General features: G+C 42.8%; 1 protein-coding gene across 4 annotated transcripts in view; it reads right to left on the bottom strand.

The window, feature by feature from the left end:
* ST6GAL2 (ST6 beta-galactoside alpha-2,6-sialyltransferase 2) overlaps nt 1-13,966 on the bottom strand; it is a 173,565-nt gene that overhangs the window by 42,440 nt on the left and 117,159 nt on the right. Inside the window, exons 1-2 of one of the 4 annotated variants that reach the window (XM_071430743.1) lie at nt 7,852-7,985; nt 7,023-7,089 (exon numbers count right to left, since the gene is read on the bottom strand). The exons of 1 other annotated variant lie outside the window; for it this stretch is intronic. In XM_071430743.1, coding sequence (XP_071286844.1) covers nt 7,023-7,055 — 33 coding nt within the window. In that variant the 5' untranslated portion in view covers nt 7,056-7,089; nt 7,852-7,985. Of the gene's footprint in view, nt 1-7,022; nt 7,090-7,368; nt 7,385-7,851; nt 8,142-13,966 lie in introns of those variants that run through there. 2 more of the 4 variants (XM_071430744.1, XM_071430746.1) reach the window with 2 other exon arrangements.

Below are 13,966 nucleotides of genomic sequence, written 5' to 3'. Positions count from 1 at the left end.
CAGCCCTCAAGAAGCAAATTTGCTCCCCTGAGCAAACTTCTAATTTGCCTGATGAACCCTGGAGAGACTGTGGGTAAGGAATTCACCCCTGATGGGGACTGTTCTGTTCACAATCTTGATTCTGATAACAGATACTATGGCAACCACATGTATCACTTGACACAGCTTTCAGCATGGTCAACTATTTTAAACAATTCTCCTTAGTGTTTGATATTTCCTTTGACAATGACTATCACCTGCTACCTTGCCAGGAAAACAAGCAGTGCACAGCTGACCGGTGGTGGGAAACATTAGGCTATTAAAACACTTCCTGGTGAAGTGTGTTTCTACATGGAAACAGTGTTACAAAGAGACCTATTCTTTTTGAGATGCACACATGCATGACTCCCATTCACAGGAGCCTCGGAGTGAATCCAAAGTAAAATAGGCTCAAAAGTGTCTACATCTACCAAACACTGATCCCACACAGAAAGCACCTTTTAAGAATGACATTTCCTTTGACCTTCCACATCTTACTTTTGCTCTTCAAAAACAAAAGACTTTGCAATGACCACGACCCCTACATTATAAACCAAAACCAGTACTATAATCACCAAAAACACGCATAAAATAACAATCATCTACCTAATAGACAGCAAGAACAGAGGGGTTTTTTTCCACATTTCTTATCCAATTAGAGATTTATCAGAGCTCTTTAATTTGAAGTACCAACTTCAAATATCTGCTCTTTCACCTTTAAAATGCAGATAATCTAACTCAGAGGTGTGCTGTTCTCAGCAGAGACCACACAATGCTCAATCAAGTTTTACAAAATACATAGGCCTGTGCTGGCCAGCACAAACCTGTGGAGCACCAAGGAAAGGCTAAAGGAGGAGAACTTCTCTCAGTCTCTCCCAGAGCTCCAGCCTCCACTGCCCTTTGGGAAGGGTGCTTCCCAGCTCCAGCCCGCCTGCCGCCCTGTGAGCTAATGAAAAGAGCATGAGCAGGATCCGTAGGCACTTTCCTCCCCCTCTCAATCCACAAAGGGTGACTCACAGTCTGACCCTAACTTAACACTCAGGCTGTAAACTTACTTAACACTTGTAGAAGAATTTATTTTTTTTCAAACATACTGATGGCAGCATATGGCCCATCGACAGGTTTATTATTATAAGACACTTTTTCCACCAGGTTATAGTCTTTTTTATAAACATATGTTTCAGCACATAATAAAACCCCTAAGAACTGTTTCTGAAATGTGCAGGCACAGAAACTACTTTTCAAGATTTGTCAAGACAATGAAAGAAACAATGTTTAAAGAGACTTCCATTTTTCTAAAGGTCTTTCTCTAAATGCCTTTTAAATCCAAGGGTGCTTGAGAGTTATGCATGTTTAAAAAAACAAAAGAAAGAAAAAGAAAAATTAGTTCTCTTTGTTAATGCCACATTCTTCTCTATTTTGTCAAAGATATCGTTTTTATACTTAGTAAAACTTCTTCCACTAAATAGACCTTTTAAATACGCTTTATATCAGAATGTGTGGTTTATAGGTGAATGATAAGATTCTGAAAATTAGGTGGCATATCACAAAGAAAATGTCAACACCACACTGCTACAGTCACACAAACTCATTGCTGCAAAGCCACCCTTGATACTCCATGCCCTTCAGCTGTGCTAATAAAGAGCATGGAGTCAAGGTGGTTTGATCACAAACTTCCATCCATCTGCAAGACTGGATCCAAGTTAAATGCCTAAAAACAAGTCACGGCTTGATTTTCCTATAGGACGCATTTGTGTTCTTAAGAAAGAAGGCTTCTTGTCTATGCAGCTATAATGCAATTTCTGTGCTAGCACCACACTCTTCAGGGAGAGAAAAAAAAAGCCACATAGAGTATGCTGCTTTATTCAAACAAATCCTACACTCCTCTTATTCTTAATGCTTTCTCCCTAATAGCTCACAATATATTTAGCCCGAGCATGCTTGATTTTAAAAGCACCTTCCTCAATACATCAAAACATGACCCAACTCAGGTATGTTTGCTAGCAGCTTTGTTTCCTACCACACAAGTTTAGAGTGTCCTGTTAACAGGAGCCTGCAGCTAGAACACAAATGAGGATTCACTGGGGTCTAGACCCTCAACTCACTTAAAGGTGATACCAAAACTTTCACTAGTTTTATGGGAGTGGATATTAGACCTGTGGTTCACTGAAGACACCAGAGGCGTTACAGAATGTATGATACCATATATTAAATACTCCTTAGAACAAAGAAGGAATTTTGCAATCACTTTGAACATTTCATTGATATTTAGGGTATTTTGGGAAAGAAAGAGCACTTCTTTTCTATGTGTGTTTGTCCCCTTCCCCCAGTGATACTCCTCACAAAAGGCAGATGTTTTAAGACACTGGAAAAAGTAATCATACACAATTAGGTTTGAAGCTTAAAGAATAAAAATCTCTAATTTTATCATAGGCATACTGTTATAATTGTCATGCATGGGCTTGCATTCAAAGAAAACTCATTTGTTAAAATTAATCACTGACTTCTCAGCCAATTTGTCAGCTAACTACTACCACGTCTGGACATGATTAGCTAGCTTCACTGGGAGATAAAGGGTGCCCTCTATAATGCTTCCACAGGATGAAATCCTAAACCCAGTAAAGCCTTTGAACATTTTGCAAGGAACTTATTCACGTGGAGCCAGGACCTCATAGATGCTGCTGTAGGCTCTACTTTTTTCTGCTTTCACAGCTTAAGCCTTTCTAGGAGAGAAAGGCCAACAGCTTCGACAATAAACACGCTCTTCCTCCACCAGCAGACAGAGCAATCCCGGGTCCCTGGGCTGTGTTTGGAAACACTTAACTGGCAGGATTGGTCTGAGGCAAAGATGTGGCATGATGAACGAGGCTTCTGACAAGGGGGCTGGCTCTGCTCATCTAATTGCAGTTGCTGCTCCTATGATGTGGAAACCTGCCTATTAGAAATCACATTTCACAGGTGACTGAGCAGCCATCAGATGGTAACAGCTTTCATTTGTTACTGACCTCCCTTCCCTGACACAGCGAAAGGGTGAACGGCCTGATATGCCATTGTCAGTCCAGAGCCAAACACCTCCTGCTTTGTACAGTGAATTATAAAATATCTGCATTTTCCAGAGTGTTTTGAAACATCATTCTTAACTAGCATTTTCTCATCTAGGCATCAGCCTCATAAGAGAATGGCAAATTCTTCACTACTCAATTATGCAAAGTTTGAGGGCATTTTGGACTATGATTGTAGAGTACATCACTACATTTTTATACACAGAAGATATTTACTCAGAACATTGTGAGCAGATGTGACTTGGTATTTCAGAGAGAGGATCAGAGCCTTTGCTGAGACCCCGATATGACAGTGACTAGACCAAAAGTAGTCCTTCCAGTGATGGACAGAAAGACAACTCCACTACCAAAATTACATACAGAACTTAGCACAGTTACTTTAAACTGAGGATGTTATAAAGAGACTTCATCAAATTTTACACCCTCCAGACCTCTGGCTCCATCAATGACATAAGGGATTCAGAAAGTGACAGAACAAATCTCTCCATCTTGCTAAGCCTTCTGTATCTGGTTGGCCACATATCTTCCAGCCAGACAAATACACATCACATGTGAAGAAGAAACTTTCCAAAGTTAACTGCCATTTGGTTATTACAAAGATTTTGTGATCATACCTCAGAGTACTCACGGTCATTTCACAACCCCAGCTATGTAACACCCTACTCTGGGATAGCATTGGTGCAATTTAATACAATAAACAGGAGACTGCATAAAACCCATGGTGAATCCCGCTCTGATGACAACTGCAGAGCTATGCAATGAATAACATTTACTTTTAATTTACATTAGATTTCTTAAGCACACCTTCCAGAAAACACAGTGTGCTAACACACACACAACCAGCTGTACAGCTGCATCTCCAGTGAAATGGAGCAGCAATCCAGGCTGCCACACCTCTCAGCTAAGCTCTGTTCCACCTCCTCAGCTCCTCCAAGCCTCTGGCCATCTTCAGCAGCACGGAAGAACTGGTCTCTCCAAAGTGACTGGTGTCAAAGAGGGCTTTGAAGGTCTGCAGACCAATAAGGTCTGCCAGAGCATCTGTCCCCTGCGAGTTCCTAGGTCAAGGACCCTCGTGAAGAACACTGGTAACCAGTCCCTGATATTTAACTCTTCAAGAGTTTATCATCTGGAAAGAGACAATCTCTGAGAGATGCATACAGCAAACAGAATGATTTTGGCATGCTTTGCCCTTGAGGCCAACTACTGAAGCACTGATTCTAGTCTATGTAAAATTTTCAGACCAGATAAAAAGAAATCTGAATTACTTTACAAGATTATTTTTTTAGAAGTGTTACAGATCAAGAAAATCAGTTTTCAATGGTTGGACCTTAGAAAAAACTGGATCTAAAATACAAAATGTTCACAAACCCAGTAACAAGTATCAGGGGTTTTTATCAGGTATAATATGGTAGCTGTACTCAGCTTTTCACACGATCTTGCATTCTAAATATGACACCATGAGTTCTAGCAGAGGAAGATGGCATTTATTGTGAAATTAATATACATAATTAAGCACATGAAGAAGGGCTTGCTGAATCTGAACCCTTTATTGTAAATCCTTTGTGGTGCTGATTTCATCCCATTCCACTCCTTTCACAATTTTAACATAATTTTCAATACATACACTGTCACTGGAAGAAATACTTTTAACTTCAGTCACAATTTAAAAATTTTAAAAAAAAATTATTACCACTTTCCCATTTGTGTCATGGATTGACTGATACCTAAATATGAATTAGAGAATTTTAAGGAAGCTCAAAACACATTAACATATGAATGGCATGCAGAAAAATTGCTCTGAATTGCTACCAGCAAAATCAAAACACAACTGCTTTTAGTTACGCAAATGAAAATGTAGTGTCAGGACTGCAGAGAGCCTAAGAAGTGCAAAGTTCAGGGAAAAGCCATGTATGCAGCTGCTCCAAAAATAACCATAGTCAGATAAAAGTCTGAAAGCAATTATTTGGGGTGAATATTGTACACAGACCACTGCACTAAGCTTCTATAATTAAACAAGGCAAAAGTTCAGATGGCGCCTAATAAGCCATTTACTACATTAATTATATTCAAGTGTGGCAGTCTCATGCTTGGTAATAACTAACAACAAGGGAAATAATTTAAAGAAACTATCTGATGTTGTAAATTTCTCTCTTTTTCATTCATCAGTACCAGTGTTGCCAGCCAGCCTTTCTAACATACTTGAAACACATCAAAGGGATACTGCTTAGTGTCAGGAAGAGCTATTTAAGGGTTGTAAACCTTTAGGCTGAGGAAGCCAACAGCCTTACTCAACAAAAATGATCCCTTCACTACAAAAGTAGCAGTAAAGTCAGATTTTCCATTCCTTGAAGCAAGTCCCTATGTCTTTGTTCCAAAGTTACAATGCCACAGGACCAAACATTTTTTTGTAGCAAGAGCAGCAAGTCTTCTAAGAGAAGACCTTTGCAGACCTTATTCCCTGTATTTGCCTCCACGCTGATCACACTGCCCTTGTACACATCTGTGATTTTAATAGTATTTTCAGTGAATTCTTAACAAGATAATTAATATTAGAGAGGTATTTAATGTATTTTGGCTTATTTTAATGCCATTAGTAGCTAAATACATGGAAAATTAGCCTATACCATATGCCCAAGTACTTCTCTGCAGACTGCTAGCCAATTCCCTAGCAAGTACAGAGAAGTTTCCAAATCACAGTCCGAAAATTACTGCAGAGAGATTTGCATACTATTTCTGATGGGCCAGTAGCATTCCAACAACTCATGTAAAAGTCAGCATGCCCCAATAGTTTATGCAGTAAGCAGCACACACAGCATCAATTTACAATTCAATTGTTAGGATGCTACCACCAGGATGCTGTTGTATGTTATTTAACTAATCTGCAATTAAAAACAAAAAATCTGTAGTATGACATTTATTTTTTAATTTTGCTTTCTTGATTTGAAATTATGCACAAATTATCCTTTCTGATTTTACTTATGCACAAGTCTACATTTAACCTAAGAGGGCATGTAGCAATCATTTTGCACATTCCAAAGAACAAGAGATAGGTGAACATACAACTTCATCCATGACGTCTTTCCACTATGACGTTTACATATGCAACCCTAGCATCTCTTTAAGCTCCCCTTAAAAAGTTTTTGTAACATTTTCCCTATTGTTTGGCCTTTCTTTTCACGTCATTGGTAGAAAACACATAACAAACCATAGATGCAGAACTCTGTAACCTTGCAAGAAACCTCGAACATTTTGTATATATCTTCCAACTCTGAATGTGCAGTGAGTGTGGACAATGATGGGAAATCCTGTCCTCTGCCCAGATGAGGTGTAGAATAGAAAAGAGTTCTCTGACTACCACACCAGGAGTTTTAGACATCCTAAACTCAATCAGAGAAGACTTCTGCCTACAAATAGTTTGAAGTCTTCACTTACAAGATCTCAAATCCAGCACTTCCACAGCAAATGGCAAGAGGAGCCTGCCTCCTACAGCACAGGTGTCCACAAAGTTGCAGAAATCAGTGTTGAGTCCTTGGATTTGAGTATATGGATGGGACTTCACCTCCAGACCCTTTATCACAGCTTCTCATTCAGCAAATACAGCACATATTTTCCAAAGTGCTGCAGTTGGTCTTAGCAAAATACATACATACTTAGTAGGTATCCATGGCAGGATTTCCATGAAAGGGTATTTTAATCAGAAACTGCCCATCAGAAACCTCCAAACCATACTTCAGATTCACATAAATGATAAAACCCCCTTAAAAAAAAAAAGCAAAAACACAAAAAACGAAAAACTGCAAGAGCTCCATCTTTAAATGGAAAAAATGTGGTAATTCTTTCCCCATACCCAACAGCCCCACACTATGCAAACCAGTTGAATCATTTTCACCTAAGTTTTCCAAACAAGAAAAATATATATACATATACATGTATTAACAGTACCTGGATGCAGACGCCACTCCTGGAAAGTTTCATTGCAAAAGGGTTAAAGTTCAGAAAGTTTGCAAGACTGAAAAAGGAAAATCAAATTTAAAAATGTGCAAAAACCTAAACCTTGAGGTTTGCCACTGCCTTCTGCCTTTCTCTTAGCATTTCCCTCCACATCTGAAATGACTAAACGTTCCTCCAAGTTACCAACTAAATTACTTGAATGAGTAACCCAACCATGTTTTTCTAGTACCAAAAGAAACACATTGCCATAACAAAATAAACTAGAAATGGTACTTGAGCATTAGAGACTATAACATTCCCCATAAATTATAAAACCAGACCAAGAAGTGATCCACACCGCTTAGCAAAGGTGAATTCGCCGAGACTTTCTTTTTTCCTTTGAGATGATCGATTTTTATATGCTACCACAGCTGCCTAACTATTGATAAGAGCAATCTGCAAAAGCAAATATAGAACTAACAGAACAGCCTCAAAAAGCAACCACAAAAAAAGGGTCTCATTTAAATTCCTGGAAAGCGCTGCTTCTCTAAACGTATCTATTCAAGCTCTCTTGAGCAGTCGAGCCCTCCTAAAACACACCCTGCTCACTCCCCGCCCGAAAACTGTTAAGCCAAGAAGCCACTAAGCCATGCTTAGAGAACCCATATGGCTTCACCTACAGGGTTTTCCTTCCAGCAAACGCTGCACAGAAGAAATCCTCCCCTTCACCATCACCACCCACCTCCCAGAAACAAACAAAAAAAAAAGAAATACCCCAAAAAATCCCAAAAGAATAACAATAAAAGGGAGAAGCTCTCCGCCCGGGGTCGCCCCTACGTACCGCCGGGCGCTCAGGGCTCTCTGGGGGCCCTGCCCCCCGAGGTGCAGCAGCCGGGGCGGCGCGGGCGCTCCGCCTCGCCGCGTCCCACGCGGAGCCGCTCCCCCCGCATGCTGCCGCTGCCGCTGCTGCTGCTGCTGCTGCCCGCCGCACGCACAAAGCGCAGGGCAGCGGCCGGGCCGGGCCGGGCGGCACCGCGGCGCGGCCGGATCGCGGCGGCACGGGCGGCACGGCTCGGCTCGGCACGGCACGGCTCGGCTCGGCTCGGCACCGCCCCCGCCCCCGGGAGCCGCCCCCCGCACACGGCCGAGCGCCCCCCGCGCCGCCGCCCGGCCCCTCCCGGGATGGGGGTGCCCCCGCCCCCGGTACCTCGCGGGCGGAGCCGGGCGCTACGGCGGCGGGGCGGGAGGCTGCGCTCCGGCGGGCGGAGGGGGCCGGGCGGACATGCCGGGGTTGCCCCGGGGCCGTGCCGCGCTGTCCCGGCTCATTGTTCGGGAAGGGCAGCGGCGGGAGGGGCGGGAGCTGCGGCGGGAGGGGGTCACCCCGGCGGCGGGGGGACTGCCACGCTTTCCGCCGCACGGGCAGGGGCTGGGGACAGCCCTGCATCTTCGCCGCGTGGGGGGAGTGCGTGGGGCCGGCGGCAGCGGGGCATCTTCCTCCGCGCCGGCGGGGACGGGGGGATGCTCGGGGATGGGGCGCTGGCGCTGCGCCTGCCCCTGGCGTGGCGCGGCGTGCTGGGGCCGCGCTGCACCTTCGGGCTCTGTGCTGGAGAAGTTCAAAGCCGCAGGGAAGGGTGCGGGGGGCGCGGGCGAGGGGCCGGCAGCTTTCTCGCCTTGTCTCTGTGACCCCCGCCGGCCGAGCGCGGAGAGCCCCGGAGCGTTCCGGCTCCAGCGGGACTCCGGGGGCCGGCCGGGGACACGGGGTGTGTCTCTCTGTGACCGGTCCGGCAAGTTGAAGGCATGGTCCTTTCCTCAGCATCCCCCGTGAGCCGGGGCGGTGAGATTCCCGCACTCACGCCGTGTGGAAGCGCCGCAGCCGGCTTTGGCTCTTTAAGATTAGGCTCCGTTAATTAAAGAAATATTTTAAGCTTAAAGGTCTCCTGAGAACAAACACATTAACTCGCTAATAAAACGGGTAGAAAAACAATGCGAAACAGGGCTGTTGGATCAGCGATCACAAAGGAGAGGAGAGATCAGAGAGATGCTACCGGAGCGCGGTAAATGCGCGGTCCCGCCGCCGGACCCACACGGCGCTGATCGCTCCGCTGGGACTTCCAGTGTCTGTCCAGCGGCACAGGAAAAGGGAAATGTTTTCCGTGCAGTCGTTGGTGTGCTTTCTCAGCTTGCTGAAAGGCTAGAAATACCTTAAAGCATATTTTACTTCTGGTTCAAATTTAATAGTAGTTTACTTTGCAAATAGTCTAAGTAAGTCGTCACTTACAAATAATTAGGATAATGACAGATAACCTTTTTTTTTTGTGCCGAGTCTGTGCTCCAAGATAAGCATCTGTGTAAATGCATCTGAGACTGAAGCTTCTTTGTGCCCATGTTTGTAAGGTGTAAGCTGATCGGAGCAGCATGCCTGCAAAAGGCACGCCTTCTAAGCTGTGAAACAAGTGTCGAAGTAAAAGCCATTAGAACTAAAGGAAAAAAGGTGCCATTTCCTAAATTAAGAGGTGGCATCACAAGGATGTGAAAAGCAAAGCACAATCAAGAATAGGTTAACAGGTTAAAAAAAATGATTGATTGAAATGATAGCACTTAATGCCAAAAGCAAATAACGTTTCTAAATTCTAGGTAAGTTCTGCACTTACTTATTCCATTTTGAGGAATTTCATGAATAGCAAAGCAATTAATGAATAAAAAAGATCATATTTTCCCCCAGTGTAGGACATTTTGAAAAGAAATTTCAAACTTAGAGCTAATTCAGAAAAATAAAAATTGTTGTTTATCAGTGTGATAGGAGAGCTTGTCTTACATACATAAAGACAGCAAAAATTCTATTCAGGGACACTGTGATGTAGATATATCCACAAACTGGGTTTTTGGGCAACAGTGCTGCTTGAGGAATAGCCCTGTATAGCATTAATTCAAAAATCTAAATTTATAAATATAGTTAGCAGTTAAGGAATAGATATTTCCCCAGTAATTTTATTTTTTTGTGCCTAGACTTGCTGCATCTGTCGACAAAATAATATTATATTGCATGCTGGCTCATAGAATAAACTATAAACACATGTTTCAAGAAACAAAGTGAAAGGTGGATACTGCTTACTCAATTTTTTAAAATTATATAATTAAAGTAGGAATCTAAATCTGTACAACTCTACAGACATATCCATCTGTTACTATTTTAAAATGCACCATTCTTTAGTATACTCATTTTAATATGCCAGTGAAATAGAACTTCAATTTGGAATAGAATGTAAATGAATAGCATAAATTAGGTGAGTATTTCAGGGAAGCTGATAAAGCTAAGAGATTCTACGTGAGAATCTGAGACAGTTTAAACACAGTATCAGGAATGCTTGTTGCCTGAAGACTCCCCTTTTTTCAGCCAAGCACTTACAGAATGGGCAGTTGGGTTGGTGATAAATAACACTGGATGAGCATAATTTTTATTGACTGCAGTGGGAGTCTCCCCTATGCATCTAAATGTAAAATTTATCTGCAGAAGGCAGAAGGAGTTATTCTGCAATCCAATAAGGTTTGCTTCAGCCTTTGACATTCTGCTTTTGGCTTAGACTCCGAACTCCAAAATGGAAGAACTCTGCATCCTGTGTATTTCTGATCACTGGCTTGATTCTGCCTTCAATTTCAGCAGAGTAATAAAGAACAGCTTCTCTGGAAGCCAGAAGGTGAATTGGGATAAGGTCTGTGAGATCAACATCAGGTCTCCATGATGTGGGAGCTGCCTGGGGAAGGATTTTAGATCAGAGGACATAGTAATAGCTGGAAGTCCAGAATGGTAAAGAATTTACTTTCACATGTTTGCAGCTTGAAGAATTTGTCTTTTATATAAATTGATAGCAATAGGGTAAAGTTACACACAGTTGCTGTTGCTTTGTTACTGAGTTTGATGACTGGTATAGATGTATCTATCACTTTGGTTTGTTACTCTGTTAGAGCAGTGCATATAAATAAAAGGGATAAATAACCTAATTTACTACGAGCAAGAGTCACAGTATATTAAAAACAGTGGCACAGAGAAAGCTTTTGCCTCTCCTGGAAAAAGTTTTATAACAGATCTTTGCAGTCATCATTTAAACTGGCAGGTACAGTACACAAAGATCCTTAAAGCCCAGGCACAAGCTTATTTAACCTTTTCAGAATATATTCTTAGCTAATATGACTCCACTGATGGAAAAGAGAATTTTTCTCTTGACTCTACCAAAACTGAGTTTCACCCAAGTAATTGCAATTTTATTTTAGAACTTTTTTGGTTTTGAACAAATAACTGCTATTAAGGTTACATGAATGAGTAAGTTCTGGGTGTCCACAGATTGTGCACCTCCCACTTCTCATGGTTCCCTGAGGTATTTTTCTGTTATCACTTCCAAAGGGGCCTGTTCACTTCAAAAGGGACTTGTTAGGTGGGTTCCCACTGCCTTCTGCAAACCCTCAAACATCTTGGGGAAGTGTGCTTTCCCTCCTTGGGGTGGGAAGGAAGAAACGTGCTTCAGACTGGTCCCTTTAGCAATGAGGTGGTGAATCTCCAGCAGTGCTGCCTCTGGGTGAGGCTCTTTTGGCCTGGCATTTGTATCCTGCTGCACCAGGAGGGACCTGCAGTTATCACACACCATGATTTTTGTTAGTGCAGACCTGCACTTTGCTTCTAGTCATCAAGCAGATTTTTAATAAACTGAAGATACTGTTGTTGATTTCTGCACACATCAGATGCATTTCAGTGTTGCAGTTGTTCTGTTGCCTATGTGGATTTAGGATTGTAACCCAAAGACCTCAATTAACAGCTCTCCCTTAGGAGAGAGAGTGGCCTGGTTTCTTTTTCTCATCATCTCATGGCAGATGATTGGCAGAATTGCCTCCTCTCCCAAGCAAGCTGTTTCTCTGCCCTTCAGGAGCATCGTGACAAAATTCTCCCTGACTCATTGGCGAGGTGGTTTAGTTTCAGAGGTGTATGCACATTTGGCTGTGCTCACAGGGCTTGTTACATCCTTGCTGATGGATGTCTGCATAAAGTTACATCCTTGCTCTGTGGGTGCACAAAGTTTTTCCAAGGACTCTTTTTGCTTGCACAGAGCTGGCAGGGGAAAAAAAAGGGAAGAAATAGCATTTGCCAGCATGGCATAGATGATGTCAGGAAGAATTCTGTGTATGTCCTGTTGCCTGTGTGTCTGAACAGCCAGCCCAGTTGCTGGCTAATGTTCTTTATGTCTGGGCAAGGTGCAGTAGGAAACAGAATTGATTACAAATCCAGAGTCTGGTCACCAAGTGTGAGCTACATCATCTCTGAAGCAGCCCTGGGACTCAAAGATATAATGGACACAATTTTTTTTCCAGTTTTCCCTGGTCTTGAAAGAAAGTGCTAACTTACTGCTGACCTGACCTGTATTAATGACTAATTCTTATCCGTCAGTGCTGGCTCAGATGTGGAAGCCAATAAGCAGAATCAGAGCCTGTTCTTTGCTTTCCTCTCCCTCATATTTGCCTTAGAAAGAAATATGGACCTCCATGAACTTTTAACAGCTAGGGTTGCCTGTCCATTTACTCCATGATACATGCAAGTCACCTCTCTGACTTCTCATCAAGTCAGTTTCATAAGAAACAGCAAAGAGCTGAAATGAAAAGCCAAAGGTACCAGAGCTACCTTCAGCTTGGGTTTTTTTGCTAGTTGTTGCATTATTGCAGAAGTCATCCCCAAGCTGTGAAAAAGGGCAGACTTCAGCTGCATTCGTAAAACAGAGTAACAGGGTTGGGACTTCAAAATCAGCAGGGCCAGGAGCTCCCTGCTGTTGCCTCTGGTGCTCTGTCCCACTGACCTCACAGTCATCCTCCAGCCAGTGTTTTCATGGCACTGAACAAGCATTATAGGCAGAGTCACACAGCTAAAATCACAAATGTCATAAATCTCAGTTTGTCATGTTAACAAGCTCAAAAATCCTACACAAGCAAAAGTCTAGCAGCATCCTAAAGATGGGCAGTAAAATGTTCCTAAAACCTGACTGCTTTGATGAACTTGAACAATGTTCTCATCCAATTTTCTGCTGAAGCACAGGAACTTTCTGTCCATTTTTCCCACTGTTATTTATTACTACTGGCAGCACTCATTGCGTACTATGTGCCTTGACTCCTTGTCAACTTCTACTGGAAGTTGAAGATGCTAAAATAATTTGTAGTGTTTGGGGAATTTTTATTAAAAATCAGTCAGTGCTGGAATTCAAACCCTGGATATTCTGTATAGGTAAATAAATATCTGGAGACAGATGAGTTTTGGAGCAAATTTTATACACAAAATTACATTGAATTAATCTCTGCCTGCACTCTGAGTGGTTGTGATGTATGGAGGCATTACTGAAGTGAGCTGGCTCTTTGGGTGGAAAGGTTAACTGAAATAAACATGGGTTTATGTAGCAGCTTTTTGAAGAAAAATAATGTGCCTTATCTTCTGAATCATCAAGATAGGAGAATGGAGAAAAAATTGTGTTTGGAATCAGAGTTTTCTCAATGTACAGTGGAATACTTCCTTCCAAAGAAGAAATACATATTTGCCTGGATGGTATTATCAGTAGGAAGACAGACACATATTCCCTTCCCAAAACTTTTGCAGGCAGAGGGGCTGCTCTGCCCAGCCTGGCCAGGGCAGCAGGCACTGGCTCAGAGGCAGCCCAGCCTATCAGAGCGAGTTATCCCTGCACTCCAGGCAGAGCAGGGCAGCACAGCAGAGTGTGCACCTGCCTGGAGGAGAAGTTCTCTCCTGTTCTGCCATCTCTTCTCCTTCTCTGACCTCCTGCTGACCCCTGTGAAGTCTGGTTTAGGGCATTTGTACCTGAAGGGATCTAGAAGATCCTTCCGTCTGTCCTGATCACCACGACCAGCCTTCATCTCCTTAAATTAAGGGTTTATCAGACATAACCAAAAAGTCAAAAAGAGTACCCTGA

This window comes from Agelaius tricolor, unplaced genomic scaffold, assembly GCF_023055355.1.
Source record: "Agelaius tricolor isolate 1412-34295 unplaced genomic scaffold, bAgeTri1.0.p SCAF_7, whole genome shotgun sequence".
Taxonomy (NCBI): domain Eukaryota; kingdom Metazoa; phylum Chordata; class Aves; order Passeriformes; family Icteridae; genus Agelaius; species Agelaius tricolor.
The sequence above is the reverse complement of the archived record's forward strand: the minus strand, read 5'-3'. Positions and strand labels throughout refer to the sequence as shown.